The sequence below is a fragment of the Dermacentor albipictus genome, chromosome 1 (assembly GCF_038994185.2).
Source record: "Dermacentor albipictus isolate Rhodes 1998 colony chromosome 1, USDA_Dalb.pri_finalv2, whole genome shotgun sequence".
In the NCBI taxonomy this organism is placed as follows: domain Eukaryota; kingdom Metazoa; phylum Arthropoda; class Arachnida; order Ixodida; family Ixodidae; genus Dermacentor; species Dermacentor albipictus.
In genome coordinates, this window is record NC_091821.1 from 23,254,656 (window position 1) to 23,270,905 (window position 16,250).

At 48.5% G+C, this 16,250-nt stretch overlaps 1 protein-coding gene and 1 long non-coding RNA gene across 2 annotated transcripts in view; one reads left to right on the forward strand and one right to left on the reverse strand.

Annotated features, from left to right (window-relative positions):
- The window catches only part of LOC135920465 (neprilysin-1-like), a 28,343-nt gene extending 14,905 nt beyond the window's left edge, over positions 1–13,438 (forward strand). Inside the window, exons 5-6 of the mRNA XM_065454714.2 lie at positions 117–326; positions 12,535–13,438. Of these exons, the coding sequence (XP_065310786.1) occupies positions 117–326; positions 12,535–12,777 (453 nt within the window). The 3' untranslated portion in view covers positions 12,778–13,438. The remainder of the gene's footprint in view (positions 1–116; positions 327–12,534) is intronic.
- The window catches only part of LOC135920472 (uncharacterized), a 252,501-nt gene that overhangs the window by 200,988 nt on the left and 35,263 nt on the right, over positions 1–16,250 (reverse strand). The window contains exon 2 of the long non-coding RNA XR_010570261.1: positions 14,139–14,260. This is a non-coding gene — a long non-coding RNA (uncharacterized lncRNA). The remainder of the gene's footprint in view (positions 1–14,138; positions 14,261–16,250) is intronic.

Sequence of the window (16,250 nt, forward strand, 5' to 3'; positions counted from 1 at the left end):
TCATCCATGTTTTCAGAGCAGCTGACTGCACCGGTTGTGTTCATTGTAGCAGCCGCAGAGGCGCGTCGAAATACGATCATCGCAGCTGTACACTACGGACATACTGATTAACGCAGGTGAGCCAACTGTTCCTGCGCGGTCCAGAGATCTTCAACGAGACAGGGTACTATGACAGGGTCTGGTCTTCAGGTTACATCAATGCGCTGAGGAGGAGGTACCAGTGTCTTCGGCGACTGCACGTAGAGCAAAGGTGGTACAGCGGCAGTATACCGAGGCGCGTCTTGGAGGCCGCTGTCACGGCTGAGATTCTGTTCGATGCTTACAAGGTAAGCAAGGCTTCTCCGGGCTGGTGATGTTAATCACCGCAGGTGCACATAATTGAATATTCAGAGAGGTCAGGAACTTCATATTTTGCATTTTCCGTCTTGATCTTATTATGCTTTGGCTCATCGCATGTCGCCAAGCAAGAGCGGCGGCGTAAGCGTATTTCTGAGAAAACTGGTGGATAGGGCTGGGCAACAATACTTTGCAACGATACATAAGGCAGGTCAGTGACTTACTTTGCTGCGTGTTCTTCTGCATAGTTTCGTAATTGTCCCACATTAGGATTCTGCGCGTAATTTGCATATCAAAATTAGAGTGTTTTACGTGCCAAAACCAAAATTTGATTATGAGGCACGCCGTAGTGACACACACACAAACACACACACACACACACACACACACACACACACACACACACACACACACACACGCACACGCACACGCACGCACGCACACACACACACACACCCACACACCCACACAAACACACACACACACACACACGCGCGCGCGCATGTATGCCGCAGTCTGGTGATATATCACACCAACCTGTTTCACTTTGTACTCTATCTCACTTTGCGCTATCTGAAATAGGAGACTATGATTAGCTGTGCTCAGCTTTTCGATGGAAACTTCCAGAAAATATGCTCGCAGATGGTGCGGGAGATCTCGGTATCTTTCGCATTTGGCAATAAATTCGTCTTTGCTAGTCTCCACAGAAGGCGTTGTTAGACCGCGGAAACACTTTAGTAACTTTGAAAAAAAAAAGAGTGTCTCGAGGTGGAGAAAATGGGAAAATGTGCTGTAAATATATTGCGAGCGCAACACATGCCTGACTTTTATCTTCGTCTCTATACATCAGCATCCATTGTACATCTTCCTCATTTGTATATATTGCTACGAGGCGCTGCAGTAGCGAACGATGATGAGAGGAGTAAAGAAGACGATCGCCCATAGTCGCGCGCACGGGCTCCATCTTGTATGCCTGTCTTCTACCTGTTGTATATATCTTGTGAATATATTGTCAAGCTTCCTTTCTCCCCGTAACATTTTGTGGAGAGTGCGGGTTTTTCAAGTTTCAAGACGGATTTATGCAGCGGACGCTCCTTGGCGGCCTCTAGAATGCCAGCGCAAGTCGGGGACGGGAATGCTTCGAGCAGGTCACCAACAGTGCCTCAACCATACGCCGATAATCACCCCAATTGTCTTCACACAACCGCGCTACCCAGGTACCTTTTCCGGCTCAGACAACACCGACGTCGAAGATTGGCTTCAATTGTACGAACGGGTGAGCACTAGCAACAACTTGGACCCGACTTTACTGCTAGCGAATATTATATTTTACTTGGCGGGCACGGCACAAGTGTGGTTTCTGAGCCACGAACAGGAACTTACGAGCATGGAGGTATGCAAGCAAAAGCTCATCGATCTGTTCGGCTAGCCCATCGGACACTGTCTTGCTGCGCAGAAAGAACTTGCATGCCGAGCACTGACTTGCACCGAGTCCTATGTGACGTACACCCAGCACGTGCTCGCGCTTTGTCGCAAAGTCAATGACACGATGTCGGAAACAGAAAAGGTTGCGCATATGCTCAGAGGTATCGCGGAAGACGCATTTGCACTTCTGGTTTCTAGGAACTCATCCACAGTGCAAGACGTCATCAATGAATGCCGACGCTTTGAAGTAGCAAAAAGTCGCCGTGTTACTCCGAATTTCACACATCTTCCGAACACGGCTGCGACTTCTACCTACGAGGACCTCTTTCTCCCACCCGTTCCACCGTTCCTGCTGCATCCGACGATACTGTGCGCATAATCAGCCGCGACATTGAAGCTGCATGCGCCTCCCCAGTTCACCTTCAGGTGCGCAACCCCGACGAGTCCCATGCAACCTTTTACCTTATCCAAACCGTTGTGCGTCAAGAACTAGCAAACGCAGGATTACAGACGCTTCTCTGTGTTCTTTTTTCTCTCCTTTTTCACGAAATATATTTCGCGCCACAATCAATATACCTAGGAAATCTAAGCACCAACTTGCCCAAGAAGAAGTCCTTTTGGATTACAGATGATTTGCTAAGTCAACGGACCGGATTACCGTCCGACCGCCGCACTTGAGTTATACAGAAGCCCATCCGTTCGTTCTCATTATCAGAATTTCGCAGAATAGCGCACTTCCGATGACAGGCCCATCTGCTGCTGTTGTGGATGCGTTGGACACATTTCCCGCCATTGTCACAGTGCTTGAAACTCGCAGCCTTTGCAGAGCTATCGAAACATCCGACGTCCAGCTGGTAGTTCCCGTGTGCCGGCACACTGACGAAGACAGCGCTCCGCCATCATGGCCGGCGCGATCAAGCCGCTCCCCTTCGCCATCCCGACACCTGCCCCGCTCAACTCTGCGTCGTCGTGCTCCTCCCTCATACTGCCGCCGCTCATCGGAAAAGTGACGGGCGCAGCTCCGAGAGGTGAGCTTGCCATGACGAGCCGACCCAAAATTCCTCTGCTCACACTACCTGGACATCACAACCTCATCAACGTAGACGTGGACGGTATACCTGTCATCGCACTCAGTGATCCCGGCACCCACATATCGGTCATGAACTCAAACCTCCGTATTCGACTGAAGAAAGTTCTTACCCCTGCTCCGATCGCTGTAGTCTGCGTAGCCGATGGTGCGACTCCGGCTGTTGCTGGATTGTGTACCGCCCGTGGCACTTTTGCCGGGCGCCACACTTCAGTTTTGTTTTACGTCTTGGATCAGTTCCCACATGCAATCATCTTATGACTTGACTTTCTCTCGGCACATTCGGCTCTTGTTGAGTGCCCTGCAGAGAATATCCAGTTTGCGTTACCTCATGCCGTTGAGCCTTTTGATCCTGCGCCGAGTCGGTTGTGTTCCGCCGATTACATTTGTCTACGACATCTAGCCTTGATGTACATCGACGTCTCTCCTGATCCCCCTGTGGACGACGTCGATTACATAGTGTCGCCCAACTCTGCCATCCTCTGTTCGCAGAATGTCATATTTCCCCACTCGGTCATCACTATAAAGGGAAATGCCGCACGTCTCCTTATTGTGAATTTTGGACTATGCCCTCAAGTGATACCCCAGGGTATCTCCCTCGCGACCCTAGCTCCAGACTCCGACTATCACGTCTCCGTTTTAACTGAGCCTGCTGCACCACTTCCTGCTGCTGTTGATTCGAACCACACGATGTTAGATAACATAATGAATATGGTCGCCACTGACCTTTCGGACGAACACATACACACGCTTCGGGGCCTGCTCATGTCGTACCAGGACATTTTCTATCGCGGTGACCGACCACTGGACATAACAACAGTTGTCAAGTATCGGATTCACATCAGCAATGCCAAACCCATACACCGACGTCTCTATCATGTCTCCTCCGCTGAGCGCCAAGTTATACAAAAGGAAGTTGACACAATACTTGCCCGTGATACCACCTAACTTTCTTCAAGCCCATGGGCACTTCCTGTCGTGCTCGTTAGAAAGAAGGACAACAGCTGGCGCTTCTGTATCGACTATCGAAATCTTAACCAAGGGCGCTATAACGTAAACCTATTCCAAACTTTTTTATTCCAATTGTGCAATCAGCCCTCCGTGATTGGTCGAAAACTTTTTTGGACCACCCCCACTTCGCCTGTTTGTCACGCGACGTCACGAAAACCATGATAGTTCCCCAGCTGATATGGCGTGTACACACTGATTATGCATGATTTGACCGAACGAAAGAAAAATTGTTATTTCTGGCTCGACGCCTTTTCAACATTAGCCCTCGGCTATTGGTGAAGAGTTTTCGGTTGACCGAACAAAAGGAAAATTGTTATTTCTGATTCGACGCCTGTTCAACATTAGCCCTCGGCTATTGGTCAAGAGTTTTCGGGCTGCACTTCCTTCATCTGCTTGTCACGCGACGTCACAAAACCGCGGAAACTCACCGCGTCAAAGTGACGTGTACGCGTTAAAGATGCATTAATATGCCGAACAAAACTGAATATTCTTCTGAATAGCTGCAGGCTGCCCCAGTCCGAAAGGAATAAAAGATGGCTGCCTCTGATCGCTCAGGCACTGGCGACTCGCACCTGCTGAAGAGCATGTGTTTATTTGCGTATAATAAAGCTTTCTGCGTGGTCGTGTAATGTTTTCGGGCACTTTCGGCACGTTTACGACCTCGTTCTACCAACGCTTCTTTGTTGAGGATCCGTTGTAGTGTCATTCTCCCATCTCCGTTGCATGCAGCCGCGATTTTCGATCGGCCAACGCAAGCTAAGTAAGGGAAAGCGGACCAATCGCAGACGCCAGCACCGCCCTCTTTATCCGCTTATCGGTTTTAGTGCAGTGGCTCCGCCCCATCGAATCCCTCTCCACTTGAGTCTGCTGCTCGCCTCTTGTCAGCCAATAAAATACGACAAGCCGCTCAATGTAGGCAATTTTATTCGTTTTTCAAGCAAACAAAAGTGACCTCCTATGATCTAGGAGAGCGTTTGATTGGTGTGTTCAGACAACCCTGTGGGTCACTGCCCGATGCTTGCGTCTGCGGTTACGCAAGTTTGACGTCAGAAGATTGGAATAAAAACATATTAGAATAGTTTTATGTTATAGGGCCCCAAGTAGCAAAAAAAAGACTTGTACCCCTTACCTCGGATAGATGACGCCCTTGACTGTCTCAGTGGTTCCTAGTAATGTTCTTCAATAGACCTTCGTTCCGCGTATTGGAAGATCGCAGTTGACGACATGGATCGTGAAAGGACGGCGTTTATTATACCTGATGGTGATCAGTTTAAGGTGATGCAATTCGGGCTATGCAGTGCTTCCGCCACATTCGAACGAATGGTGGACGCCCTCCGGCTTAAAAGTGGTCAATCTGCTTGCTCTACCTCTATAATATAATTGTCTTTTCGCTGACATTTGACACCCGCCTCGAGCGTCTCTCGACAGTTCTTTCAGTGTTCCGAAAGGCGAGACTTCAGCTCAATTCGACGACATGTCACTTCGGCTGCCGTCAACTTACTGTGCTCGGACACCTCGTCGACTCTTCCAGTGTTCGTTCCGATCGGGAGAAAGTACGCGCGGTCAAGGATTTCCCTGTGCCCACGTACACAACCGACATTGGAAGCTTTTTAGGCCTCTGCTCCTACTTCCACAGATTCGTGCGAAATTTTGCTGACATCTCACGCCCTCTAACGGAACTTTTTAAGGAAGACGCGGCTTTTGTCTGTGGTCCCGACCAAGCGAGTGCATTCGCTGAGCTGAGGACGCTACTCACGCCGCCACCAATTCTCGGCCACTTGACGTGTCCGGCCCAACGGAGGCTCGCACCGACGCCAGCGGCCACGGTATCGACGCTGTTTTGGCACAGCGACAGCACGGTAACGACCTTGTCATTGCGTACGCTAGCCGTCTTCTGTCACCAGCCAAACGCAATTACTCGATCACCGAACGTGAATGCCTCGCCCTCGTTTGGGCAGTGGGTAAATTTCGCCCCTACTTCTATGGACGGACTTTCACGGTTATCACCGATCATCACGCCCTATGCTGGCTTTCATCTTTAACAGATCCAGCTGGACGTCTCGATCGGTGGGCTCTACGGCTCCAAGAGTACTCTTACACAGTGGTGTATAAGACAGGCCGACCATCGAGTAGACCCACCAGACCACCCCGAGACCAGAGTCAACTTGCGTCCTCGCGCTTACCGCGTTTGGTGACATCGCCGATGAGCAACGACGCGACCCTTACCTGAGAGACATCATTCTCAGCCTGACGGAACTGCAAACTTCCTCCTCTTAGCGTATGTTTGTGCTGCAAGATGGCATATTGTACCGATACAACATGCACCCTGATTGCCCTGAACTGCTACTGGTCGTTCCTAAGCATATGCGTGCTAGTGCGCTCGCACAGTTTCATGATGTCCCAACCAATGGTTATCTGGGAGTCTCAAAGACACACAGCTGTATGACCGTGTTCGGCTTCGTTTCTTTTGGCCCGGTATTTACTCTTCCGTTTGCCGTTACGCCGCCTCCTGTAAATCTTGTCAGCACCAAAAAAAAAAAAAAACAGCAGCCCTACCAGCTGGCCGTCTTCAGCCCATTGAAATACAATCTGCGTCATTCTTTCGAGCTGGTCTTGACATTTTCCTCTATCGCTTAGTGGGAACAAGTGGATAGCAGTTGCTACGGGCTACATCACCCGGTACGCGATCACGCGGGCTCTCCCGGTTGTGCAACCGACGTCGCTGACTTCCTCCTCAACGCAGTGATACTTCACCACGGCGCTGCCCAACAACTCCTTACCGACCGGGGTCCCTACTTTCTCTAACAGGTTGTCCAGGACACATTGCGCACCTGCACTACAAAGCACAAGTTTACAACAGTGTATCACACCCAGACCAACGGCCTCACAGAGCGGCTTAATAGAACTATCACAGAAATGGGCGCTATGTACGCCTCCACCGACCACCGTGACTGCGATGCCGCTCTGCTGTTCGTCACATTCGCCTACAATACGTCCCGCCATGATTCTGCTGGTTTCTCTCCATTTTTTATTTGTATGGACGAGACCCTATATTACCGTTTGATACGATCCTCCCAGCCGTTCTCGATACAACGTTAGAATATGCACGAGATGTCATATCTAGAGCTATTGAGGCATGCGAGATTGCAAGCCTGCATCTGACCACTTCCCAAGAAAAGCACCGACGCATATATGACGCTCGTCACCACGATGCCCACTTTAACCCTGGTTACATCGTGCTTCTTTGGAAACCAGCATGGCGAGTTGGTCTTAGTGAAAATCTAATTTCACCCTACTCAGGCCCATACCATGTCTTGCGTCAAGTGACGGACGTGATCTACGAGTTACACCCTCTAGATACCTCCACACCACGATCGTCCTCTGATATCGTTCACGTAGCTCGACTGAAGCGACATCACTCAAACCTACCAAGTGCCGGAACAGTGCCTTCGCCACCGCGGGTCATGCTACGAGGCGCTGCAGTAGCGAACGATGATGAGAGGACTGACCAAGACGACGATCACTGACAGTGGCGCGCACGGGCTCCATCTTGTATGCCTGTCTTCTACTCATTGTATATATCTTGTAAATATATTGTCAAGCATCTTTTCTCCCCGTAACAATATAATCATCAGCTGCAAAGCTTCATCTTCGTGTGGAAGCACGAGCGGTTCCTTATAAGTGATGGAGGTGCTTTTCGTTCCCCAATACTTCTCGCACGTCCTCAGTGGAGCTCCGCTCGGGTCGCCACATTAAACACCACCGGTAATGCTCGCTCCAGCGAATCCAGGCCCGTCCGATGCCACCACTCCACTGCAGCCTTCGCCATCCATTGTGACCATCAACAGCCGTCAGCGCGACTCACAAGTCTTCGCTGGTCTATGAGGGAATGACGGCAAGAACTGGCCCCAAAACTACAATCTCGTAAGCGTATTCAACAAGTGGGACAGTTTACAGAAGTTGCGGGACGTCACGTTCAACCTGTCCGATGCCGTGAAAACTTGATTTTGGAACCATGAGCCATTTTTTTCCTCACTGAGCGGAGTTAACGCAACAGCTTCGGCAGATTTTCGGTTCTCCCACGCTGTTCGCGCTGAGGTCGCGAAGAAGCTCACTGAGCGCATCCAGTTCTTTTGGGAATCGTATACCTCATACATTGAGGATGTGCTTGCACTGTGCAAGCGTGTGAACGCCCCCATGTCTCAGGGTGACCGAGTACGCCACCTTATTAAAGGCATAAACACCGTCGCCTAACAACGCCCTTGCTACGAAAAATCCTGCTACCATCCAGGCTGTGGTCACTACTTGCGAGCGACCTGAGGAACTCCAGTCCCTCCAGCTATGCACCGATGCCTCGGACATTCGCCTCCCTTCGGACATGTACTTGAGCACGCTGATCCGCGACATCGTTCAAGAAGAGCTTCACGGGCGGGTGCTTCCTGCGCTCCGGAAAATACCGTCCCTTGTTCACCGACCGACTTGCGCGACATAATTAAGCAACAGATCAGGTCCGCTTCGCATCTAATGTGCTCTGACGGATCCTGCATTCGTCAGGCACCAATGTATGCCGACGTTGGGGCGCCTTCTTCAGCCTCTACCACCCCTTCTGCCTAGACCAGAAGACCATGCTCTAGTGGCATCTTTGTAACCGCCAGGGCGTGTACAGCGTTGCTACTCCGCTCTGTGTCCTGCCAGACCCATTTGCTATTACTGTGGCTATTGAGGGCCCATATTCCAGTTTTGTCGAAAGCGTCAAAAGGATGAGCAACGTGGCTATGCTCCTGAGGAACGTACAGGTGTGCGCCCAGCAATGGGCTACCAGCGCACCGCTTTATCACCGGTCACCTTCTCCTTCCTTACGCTCACTGATATGCCTATGAATTATCGTGAATCTTGCCACAGGTCACCTTCTCCACATTGTCGTTCAGTGTCGCCTCTCTGGCCCGCATCTCACGCCACGAACACCCACTCGTAAAACTCCCTGTTGCAGTCTTAGAAGGGAAAACTGCATCAAATGTATCAGCCTACGATTCCTCCAGAGTGACTGCCGAACTTGTGACTACTACTTGTCATGGCTTATCATGGCTTTTGTTCCTGCTTTCGAAACGTGATAGTGCCTTACTCCGGCCCTTCAATCCGTGGAGCGACCAACGCTATTATTCGTCCAATCGCGCAGTGTACTGCTTGTACGGAATTCGACACACCACTGTTTTTGGGGTCTTTCGTGAGTGTACCCACGAACTAATTTTCAGGTGCGACTTCTGCATCCGCTTCTACCTCTTATCGTCAGCGCATGAAACATCTGGATGCCACCGGCTATCCTTTACCAAACCATGAAGAACGCATTTGCCTCGTCACCTCTTCCGATTACGTTCTTTGGCCATCTAGAGAAGAGATTATAAGTGTCAGCTCCAACAACAACGTGGATGACGACGTACTCATTCTATCCTACGGCCATACCCTATCTCGAGAGATTCTGATTACCCTTGGCCTTTTTCGCTTCTCTGAGGGGTCTGCGTTGCTTACCGCTTTAAATCAAACTCCCGAATCCAAAATTTTGCCCCGTGGGTCAACTTTTACTTGCGCTGTTGGCACTCATCCCGTTGCAATTGTTGCCCTTTCGACAGATCTACCATAGTAAAGATCGCCGCTAAGCAATGCCTCTTCCCCACCATTGTCGGCAACCATAAGCCCCGACCTGACACCTGCCTAGCGTCAAGGTCTTCTGACCCTATTGAACAAACACGCTTCCTTGTTCGATGTCACTTTCGTCCGTCCTCAGTATGACTACCGCCGCTACCCACCGCATACAGACTGACGACTCCCGTATTGTTCACCGGCGCCCATATCGCATGCCTCTTACAGAACGTAAAATCATCGAGGAAAACGTATCAGACAAGCTTCGACGAAATATCATACGTCCTTCCACTAGTCCCTCGTCCTCTCCAGTTGCTGTAGTGCAGAAGACGATTCAGTGTGTTTCTGCGCCGATTAACGTGCGCTGAACAAAATCCCGCGCAATGATGTTTACCCCTTGCCACGGATCGACGATGCACTAGATACGCTACACAGCACCGAATATAATTTTTTTCTAGCCTTGACCTTAGATGAGGCTACTGGCATGTATCGATGTCCGAATGCGACAAGGAAAAAACATCGTTTGCCACCCCAGATAAGCTCTACAAGTTTAATGTGATGCGTTTTGGACTCTACAATGCGCCCGCCACCTTCGCCTACATCTCCACAGTCGCCATTTTACAGTCGTCCCCGATTACAACGCACTGTGCTGGCTTTCATCGGTAAAGAACTTGTCGACTCGGCTGGTCGGCTGGGTGCTTTGCTTACAGGAGTACGATTTCGATGTCCCCTACAGGTCTGGAAAGACGCATCAGGACGCTGATGCTCTAACTCGCTACCCTCTGCCGAACCACGACGACTTGACAACTTAATCAATTCAAGCTGCACAGTGCGGCTTTACATCGCTACATTTATCACGCCGATGGCAACAAATGGCTCCCGGTCATGCCACGTGCTCTGCAACGTGAGGTGCTGGAAGCCTTTCACGATCACCTGCCGGCCGGCACTCTATCGTGTCACTCCTCGCGTGGAGGATGTAGGAGGAGCGTTGGACTGCTTAAACTTTTTAACAGCGCTATCTTCGGGATCAGCTCACATTTTTAAGCTTTACATACCCACGGCGAGGGCCCACGTCTTTAGACTGCACTATCGTCGGAATCAGCCCACGAAAGAGACTAGAAAAACATACCCGATACACGGAAAAGCTAATTTGCTAAGAAATAATTGCCTTAAAGAAAAGAAAATGTAATTTGTTAAGAAATAATTGCCTTAAAGAAAAGAAAAAAAAACAAGCCATTTCGCTAGGGTTGAGCGTATGCCGAGTTGGTATTGCTTTCTAAAACTATTACAGTGCCACACAGAAAGGAAGAAGTAAGCCAGACGGGCCACATAAAGGAACAGCGCTCTGTTCCTTTATCTGGCCGGCTTGGCTTCTTTCTTCCTTTCTATGTTGCGCTGTACCAGTTTTAGAAGCCATTTCGGCTACAACAAGGAGAAACAGTGCATTGTGGCACAGCCACGCAAACATTCAGTAGAAAGGCGCCGTGCAGTCAAGCAGTAGTGGTGGCGCTTACATTGTAAATATTTAGCTGCGAGTACAGTCATTCGATTTTGATTTTCGTCAACTGAAACGAGCTACGGTATTGCTTGCGGAGTCGGATCTAACCACCAGTTAGAGTAGCGCTGTGCGCACAAGTGATGTCGTATTCCGTGTGCCCTAGCTCACGTTAGCCAAAAGCAAAAAAAAAAGCACAGTGCGAGATACAATTATAAAACATATGGTGATCATTCGTCACAGGTCAAATGACCGAACACCGTAGGTCTTATAACTGTATCTTGCACCGTGCTCTTTATTTCCTTTTTTTTTTACAATGGAGCTGTCTTAGGTTAGTTTTCAGCGTTTCGTGACGTACAGGCTCGTCCACTCTTAGGGTGAACACGGCTCACCGTGGCCGCGCTCCGCGGGGCGCCAGTGCGTCCGGCGCGGCGGCGCATCGAAGCGAAGAGTGGACGAGCTTGTACGTATACGCAAAAACGATGGCGGCGTCTATAGAGTTAAAATAGCTTAAACATAAAGCGAAATCGTATTAGCGCGTGTGTCCCAGCTGCGTTTGATGCCAGATGGGTCAAAACCGGTGATGGATGACGGATTGCGGTTTGATGCGTTGCGATCTACGCAAGCAACGACAGCGCAGCCGTTGCGCCCTATGCCTTACCGACGACGGGTGAGACCTTGCCGTGGAATTGCCGACGCGTGCGCCGTAGACTGGGGACGGAATTGTTGTCGCCACCGTATACGTTGATCCCGGAACGTCAAAAGACGTTCCGGGATCAATAAAGCCTTCCGGATGAAGACTTTATCATCGACGCATTGGGTGGATCCTCCCGGTTGACCCAAATACCATCGTCATTGTGGGTGACTTTATCGTCGGTGCATCTCGCCCCGACGGTGAGTGCTTCTTGGCGTTTCTCTTGGAAAGGTTCGGCCTTCAATGGTACACCAAGACCAATGTCTCCACGACGCGCCATCGGTCGTGCATAGACGTAATGTTCGCTAAGAACATCTTCAGCGTTGTCACAGAGCCCATGGCCGTCTGTCATAGCGACCATAAAGCCATAACTACTGCGGTCACGAGATAAACGTCAATACAGATAATCATAATAGCGTTCATATTTGTGTTATATTTTTTTGCTGTTTTATGTTATTTTCTTTATATGTATATATAGCTCCGCTGGTCGTCCACCTTCCCAGAGTGAATGACTCTGAATTTTTTTCCCCTTACAACAGGTTGGATAACGTTCGCTGAGGCACCCTATACCATGTGTCCCAGCTAACCTTAGCCAAGGCATTCAAAGAAAATAATTATTAAAAGAAAGGGTGGTGCAAGACAAGATTTTGAGACGTGCGTGGCGTTCGGTTGCAATAGGTCTGGCGACCGAATACCGTAGGTCTTAAAATTGTAACTCGCACCACGGTTTCTAAATAATAATTTGCTTTGGATGGCTTGGCTAAGGTTAGCTGGGGCACCCTGTATATATAGCTTCTATTTTCGCCGCTGTGTTTAGTGCGAACAAGGCTTCGCGCCGTCTTCACGCAGGGTTTCCGCCAGATGCCGCAAAATGCGGCACACTTCCGCCACGAGGCGGATCAGTTCGGCCTGACACCCGAGCAGCTCTTCTTCGTGGGCCTCTGCATAAATTGGTATCAGCGGAGCGTCGAGCAGCGCGGCCTGGCCGACCGCGTGTGCCGCTTCGCGCTGCCCACTCTGCGCGCCTTCGGCGACGCCTTCGGCTGCGCGAAGGCGCCGTCATCCTCCAGCTGGGACGAATGCGGCCACTAGATTCGACGGGTGATGCATTGTTCCGCGTCGCGGGCGTTGCCTGTGGCGTGAACAGAACAGGTCCCTGCACCATACAGGGTCGCGGGATTCCGACCAGGCCAATCACTTACGATGGTTTGGCTTCTGTGGAAAATGACCTTCCGCGGAAGCAGACATACAGAAAGAAAAGAAGAAAGGAAGAACTACAATTGCAAGAAAGCATTCATAATATGTTCACTAGCGCAAATTGTTTCTTTGTTCATGAATTGTCCTTGTTTCGCAAAAAAGGAAATTTTGTTGAGAAAATGTTGAAATGTCATTGGTCGATGTTGCATAATGTATTGACAACACATTGTGCATTTTTTGAAATGCCATTCAGGTAAGTATTGAAACCTCTTGAATCTTGGCCACTCAAATTCTATTGAAAATCCATTGTGCGATAGTTCCGTTGAATATTTCTTGAGCCGCCATTGACGTGGTATTAAAAGCACGTACTTTTTTAAAGATGATATTCAAAATCAGCCAATGAAATATAGTTAGAATGTTTGTACGATATTTAGTTTTTCTTCATTTATTGCTGAAAACGCATTCATAATCGACACTTCTATGCTCTGATGCTGATGAAAAGTACGTGCAATGAGAATAAAAGCATGTACACTGCGCTTAAGAACTGTTCTAGATAACCATATTTTGGGCAATACCAACCGTGATGCTTGTTTCTGTGAAACATCTACAAGTCGGGTGTGTACAAGTCACAAATAAAACAAACACAGGCGCAAACTTCCCTGTATATTGATTGAAGGTTTGATTGAGGGTTGAGTGGAGATTTGGTTAAGGTGCAATGAACGTTCTCTTGGTTCGTTTTTCTTTCGTTCTTTCATGTGTCCAAGCAAAACAAGAATGACTCCGATTTGTTGATCGTCTATCTTTCTTGTACGAAACTTTGCAAGGAACAGCACGGCCGGCAGAGAAGAGCACGAATTAGTGGTGGAGGGCTAGTTACTGAATGCCTTGGGTGAGTCATACCTACGAAAAAGTCAAAATAAACTAACTAATCTTTAACTAGAAAAGTATATGGCTGTTAAAAAGTGAAAGCTCGATATGGCTGTTTAACTACAGAGGCCGCAAGTATACGACGCGATTAACCAGGCGCAAGCGCCGCGTCACAGAATACACTTGTGCGCCCCCATGGTACGTGTGCAACCTAAACAGAGAAATAAAGAAAGAGAGAGAGAAAAACTAATCTAAAATTAGTTTGTCTACTTTAATTTCTTGTAACTTCGAACTTTACTTTGCTACATACTTTTTTCTCTCAAGGTTTATCTCCCCCCTATACATTTAAGCGTTGGCTTCTTGGCCAATCCCCCGTGATGGGTACGCACCATGATATAGGGAGGGAGGGAGCAAGCAAGCAAGCAAGCCACTGTCTAGTGCTCGGCGACACCTGGACATCGGTCATCAGTGTGGGTGAGGAGGATAAGGAACAGAACGGCACATCGCACACCTGGAAAAGCAAGAAACTGGAGGTTAATTTATCAAATTTTTCGAATATGAATTCAGCACGAATAGTAAGTATCAAATATGCAATTGAAGATTGAATCGAATATCGCCTAGTCGAAGGCAGACGCAGATATTTATAACAGGTACATTTCTTTCGGCATAATTGGGTACCACGCTTGTGCATTCTAGTGAAAAAGAGGCAGCCGAATATCAGGGACAATTAGGATCAGTTTGGAACACACTAATTGTGAATAAAATGTCTACACAAATAGCCTCTGAACATCTTTAGAGCCCAATTTCAAACATCTTTTCTAAGAATTAATAAGAAATAATGGCGTGTATGGCTAGCTTTCCGAAAAGATCAGAAGCTGTGGAAAAAGAAAAAATCATGAGTCATTCCACTCTATGAATGTGGTTGACAAGCGAAGCTGTTTAGCACACGACACGGAGGTGACACATAATTTTGAACAAAGGTAAGAACTCATTTATTGTCTTGATGGGTGGTCATTGTGACGAAAGGTACGCACACTCACTCATTGTCCTGATTGGTGGTCATAATTTCACTCGCAACTGCAATCCCATTCTTTGATTATGTCAAGTCGATGCACGTACACCGCTGGGTGTTCGGTTGGGGCGGATCGGTGTAGGATCGCAAGGGATATGTGTACAACGCGGAACACGTAAACCACCCCATTTTCGGTACCGACACATCCACATTGAAATCATCGACAACGACAACAAGGGTAGTATCATCGCACCTAACTCCCGCAAAGTGAGTAGCCATAAATCTTGCGGGACTATGATTCATTCCATTTTTCTTGCTTACGGGGGTATGGGCCATTGCTCATGGGGGTATGAGCCATTGATGCTGACAGTTTTCTACATGCTGTTCTGTACATTGTATGCATGGTTAGAAATAATTTAAGCACTGTTTGCTTCACTTTGCTGAGTGCTTGTAACCTCTGCCTCACGGGGCTATAAGCCATTGCATTTTTTGCTTGCTTACGGGAGTATGAATGCTTACGGTGGTATGAGCCATTGATGATAATAGTTTTGTTCATGCAGAATAAAAATGCGCAAAATCCTAGCCATATACATCGCTGTAAAAAAAGCATCAGTAGGACTTCTGTGGAGTAAACACGTGAAAATGAATTGTTCCAAGGAAAACATAATTGGTTGTATCATAAACGATTAGCCTGCTATATGACTAGACTCCAAGAACCAGTAAATTGTAGACTACAAGTAAATTCAGATTGTCAGGTGACTTCCACATGGAAACTAAAAACAAAACTTGCATTATCCGCTTTGTTTCTGCATTGCTTCAAAAACTTTCGTCCTTTCAAATTTGATCTTTTGCGATACTTGGGTTAGCAGACGGAGCATGGTAACCCGAGTTTGACAGTCTGCTGTTGCTAAATATTGGGTTAGTTTCGATATTGGAAAATACCGAATAGTTCCTTTTGGAATAGGAATAGGAATAGTTGGCGTGTAATATTCAAGTCGTATTCGAAATTTCGAATATTCACCCACCTCTAAAAAAAGCGCTATAGTGCTCTCCGCGAAACGCAAATTTACTCTCAACCTCGACTCTTCGAGATTTCCAAAGTAATGGAATAGAGTTCGATGAGCGGCACCGCCCGTGTATAGGCTCACTGATCATGGGCGAGTCCACAGTTCAAGCGGCAAGGGGCGGCCGCCGCTCGGTCGGCAAGGCTTTGATTAGAGTCAGTACAATGCAGTTGGCCACAAAGCAGTCCTCTGTTGCTATAATTTTCTAATTAATTCCTTTGCTCGAATGACCCCGCAAGCAACCCACACAATATACGCAACACGCAATTTAATAATAAAAATGTAGCCACCCTTCCACCATTGGGAAGGGCGACCACTGCACATCCCAATCTGCACCACCGTTCATCCTCAACAGAAACGCACTCACGCGAGAAGCAGCCTGCATTATATTCAGCACGAAACAAAACAGCAAGAAACAGATTGCG